The sequence below is a fragment of the Cariama cristata genome, unplaced genomic scaffold (assembly GCF_000690535.1).
Source record: "Cariama cristata isolate BGI_N322 unplaced genomic scaffold, ASM69053v1 scaffold2879, whole genome shotgun sequence".
Taxonomy (NCBI): Eukaryota; Metazoa; Chordata; class Aves; order Cariamiformes; family Cariamidae; genus Cariama; species Cariama cristata.
In genome coordinates, this window is record NW_009637225.1 from 1,155 (window position 1) to 5,257 (window position 4,103).

General features: G+C 37.5%; 1 protein-coding gene across 1 annotated transcript in view; it reads right to left on the minus strand.

Moving 5' to 3' along the window:
- Positions 1-1,459: 1,459 nt before the first annotated feature.
- Positions 1,460-4,103, minus strand: part of LOC104167822 (ankyrin-2-like) — a gene marked incomplete at both ends in the record, with an annotated part of 62,731 nt that continues 60,087 nt past the window's right edge. The window contains one exon of the mRNA XM_009708200.1: positions 1,460-1,474. Within this exon, the coding sequence (XP_009706502.1) occupies positions 1,460-1,474 (15 nt within the window). The remainder of the gene's footprint in view (positions 1,475-4,103) is intronic.

The following is a 4,103-nucleotide window of genomic DNA, read 5'->3' on the forward strand; positions in this document are numbered from 1 at the left end:
GTCACTCTCCCACTTGCAGCTGTTCTAATTCTCAAGCAAATTCTCCATTAAGCCAAAGCAAGAAGTAGCAAAACTAAATTGCTATCTGACTGGTATTTTCATTCATCCAGTGTAAGAGTCACCAAAAATTCTAGCTCTCTGTGCGATGTTGAATTTAGATGAGTCTGTGACAGACACAACTGAACAACCTTACCAAACCTGCCTCCTGCCACCTTCCTTAGGGTGGGTGTACTGCACTGCGGGACTGTGGCACAGGGAGCACGGAAGCCCTTTTTCACCTGTGTGTTTTGCTGTTCTGCTGAAGTCACTTCCCATGTCCCATGGCCAAGGGGAGTCATCGGGCAACGGAAATTCCACTCTGCTGGCTATACTATGGTGTGTCTTTTCCACCTTGATGAAATTGGTTGTCCTGGTGTAAATAATCATGAATTAGAGCAACAATCTGATACTAATAATGTTGTTAATCATGGTGAACACTATTTCCCACCACGTTATTAGCTGTTTCGTCACCCTAATATCTTTCATTCTCTAGATGAAGCATTTCTGCTTTAGGCAAAGGAGGTCATAGGGGAATGGTCATCCATTTGATCTTCAGATCACAGTGCTGTTGTCTTTCCAATTCAAACATGTACATAGTACATGAAGAATAAATAACCCTCAAAATGCAACATATTAAAAAAGGCAAGACATTGCACTTTAAACTGGAAACCAGACAGTAGTCATTCTTTTCCTAAACAGATTTAAGAAATCACTGCATTTGAAAACAGTTCTTATTAGAGACACTCTTTAGACTGAACATGTATTTGTTTGATTTGCATCGTCATTAAAGGGGATCTTTGGCATTGTGAACCACTCACCCTCGGTTTCTAATAACAGCGGCCTGATTCTGTATGTACAAAGGGTATATATGCTGTACCAAGCTTAACAGTCATTTTTCCAGTCATATTTCACCACAGTAAAGGCGGGGGGGCGGGGCAGGGGGAGGTTAAACAGCCTGATTACTTTGGACAGTATCACTTTTTTTGCATGGTTATATTTCATGAGTTTAATGAAATATATTGGAGTATTAATTATGTTTTCATTAAAAGTGATACTGTCATTTATCTCAAATATGAGACAACAATGTGTGTCAACAGATGGACAAAACAAAAAAATGGAGGGATGAGCATTCATACAAGCAAAATAGCAATAGCAGGATCACTAGGGATGTCAAAGGAAAGTAAATGCTTAGATGAACTGTTTTAAACTGTATTACTTGTTAATTTATAGATGAAAATGTATTTAATTGGATAGTTGCTTTGGTATTAAATTTTTTTCTATTACAGTTTTAAAGTATTGATGTTATTAGCAATAGCAGTTAAAGCTCTCTCTCATGCTTATCTTTATTCTTAACCGTCTTTCACACGAACTGCATTATAACATTTTCAAAAAAAAAAAAAAAGAAAATCTTACTTTTTTCTGAAGTCATATCAACCTGGAAAAGAAAAATGGGGGAAATTTAAAAGTTCAGATATTAATTGAGATATATAAAGTCACAAGTGAAGCAGTACAGGGTGAGTCAGATCCACTAGATGTATGGAGACACATAGATTCATCGACTTAAATGGAACCAAGAATGTATTTAAAATAATGGTAAAAGTATGGCTTAATTTATTTAGTGTTTCTAATAACAGAAAAATGGTTACTTTGCTATAGTTATGGTCAATAGTAGATGCAAAGTGTTGCAGTGTATTTTCTTTAAATGCGACTAGCAGTATAGAGGACCCAGACTTTTGTATTGGTATGTTGTTGCATTGTTCTTAATTGATTTCTTCCCATCTAAAGCAAAAAAGTGCAATATGGTCATCTGAAGGCATATGTCCCGTCTGGAAGGCAACTAGTGTGCTGTGTCCATAGTTTCATTGTACGTATTCATCCTGAGCTCACGGTTTGCAGTTTTGCCTCTGTACTTTGTGATGATGAAAAGCAGGTGCAGAAATGACTGCAGACTTGCTACTGCCTACGGCAAGAAGTAGGACTTGATGCCACTAATAGCTATTGATACCTCTCAATGGTCCTCAGAGGCCATCTTTTTGATTTTTCAGAGTGTATTTGGGTATAGATTGAAAAAGCTACACAATTTTACTGTTACTCAAAAGAAAACCTAGCTCTTGCCAAAAAACATTAAAAAAAAAAAAGCAATATGTCAGACTACGAAAACTCAAGAAGCAAATTTTTGAAGTTGCCTTGTAGTTTGACTTTTTTTTTTCCAGTTCTGCTACCACAGTCATTTGTCCACACAAGCAAAAAAAGATTTTTGTTGTGTAAATTCGGATATGCAAAAGTCTGCAGAGTTAGTTAGAAGTAGCACTAAACATTTAATTTCCTAGGCAAACTTGTGGCGGTAGGATGACTGTGAGGAATGAAAATCAGCTATGCAGTACTGCTGATACAATAGATTGTGTATGTTAAAGCCCCCAAGATACTTTTTCAGTGAGTGTTGAGAAGGTTTTACTTGTTTAAAAGTGTTTTCTATAAAGATAAATGCAATCTGTTCTCTCAGTTAAGATGTTACTAATTCTTGCTTATCCGTAAACTGAAAATGAATACAAGTAGCTCAGTGGCAACACTTACATGTTCATACGTGCCGCGCAGTCATTTAGGCTCACATTATTCAGCTTCACACTTCGCAGTGTGTATTACACATCCATAATAGTATGAATTCCTCTGGTGCACAGATCGCCCTACATAGTGACCTAGGATCCCTAGGATACTTTAATTCCCCTTACTTTAAGTTCCTCCACATCAGTCTGGAATTATGTCAGCATACTAATTAATATTACTAACATACAAATGAATAAAGTAAACAAAAAAAGAATTTAAAATGGAAGGAGTTTTTAGCCATCAATGAGCTTGTCTTTTTGTGCTTTAGTTTCTTATATAAAAATATAAGAAGTCATCAATGTTTGGAAAAGTAATTTTCCAATATCCTTTACGCTGCTTTTACAGAGCATAGATTTGCTAAAAACAACTTTTGGGGACTTCACCAGGAATGCATAAACAGCATTATAAAGGCTAAAAAAATTCGTGTTGTGCTTTTGGTACGAAATTGAATGATCACCTGATAAGAAATTTACCTTCTGAACGAATATGGTGGGAATTAGCTTAAAAACTTTGGCCATGTTTTCACTTGACAGAGCCTATATTTCAGCACTGAAATAGGAGTGGTAGATATTTCTGTAATGATAACAGGAAACTGCAATCCATGCGACAAAACTTCTGAACTCTGTTTTGCAGTTCATGGAAAAGATGTCCATCATCTTTGGGGAGCGGGCTGTTCTCTCAGTGCTGGCACTCTTACTTGTTTCCAACAGCTGAACATCATCAAAATGTGGGGATGCTTCTCCAATGTTATTCATGTAGGGGTCAGACCTTAAGGAACATCTGTAACTGCCAGAACGGGGCTGGGCATGTAGGGTGCAGTTGGCTACATTTCTCCATTAAGATGCAATTCAGTTTATGCTAAAGGTGAAAACTCTACACCTTTTACTTGGCGTAAACTTACTTGTAACTTCTGGGTTAACACTGATTCTGTACTGGACTTCAGTAATCCAACTCGAAAGCCCGTAAGATCCAGTCTATTGAATGTTATAAACGGACAAGATTTGTGAGCTGTAGTGCCATCAATGGCAGTCTGGCTGCAGACTCCCCCCAACAGTGGGGAACTTGTTAATGGAGGTTAATTGGTGTATTTAGGTTGGTTCCTCTACCTCCGTTCCCCCTGACCCACCACCACTAACTAGAGGGAAGCGTATTCAGGCCGTGCTTAGGGGTAGTAACAAAAAGTATAGTACGCCAATGATCCACTGGTTCTGAATACTTCAGACAAGTCTAGTAGCGACCCTATGTTACTTTTAGGATGCGAGATGGTTCTCAGAACCAGAAAAAACAATCCCATTTCCCTTTTTTTGTGCTGCAGAGAATAAAGCTTAAAGAAATACATTTCTCTGGCTTATTCTTCAGAAAATAATATTTCAATTATTAAGGGACTGTTTTGAAAGCAAAATGAACTACTATACACCTCCAAAACCAGTGCATCCGAATCAGTAAAACCTTAATGTAGG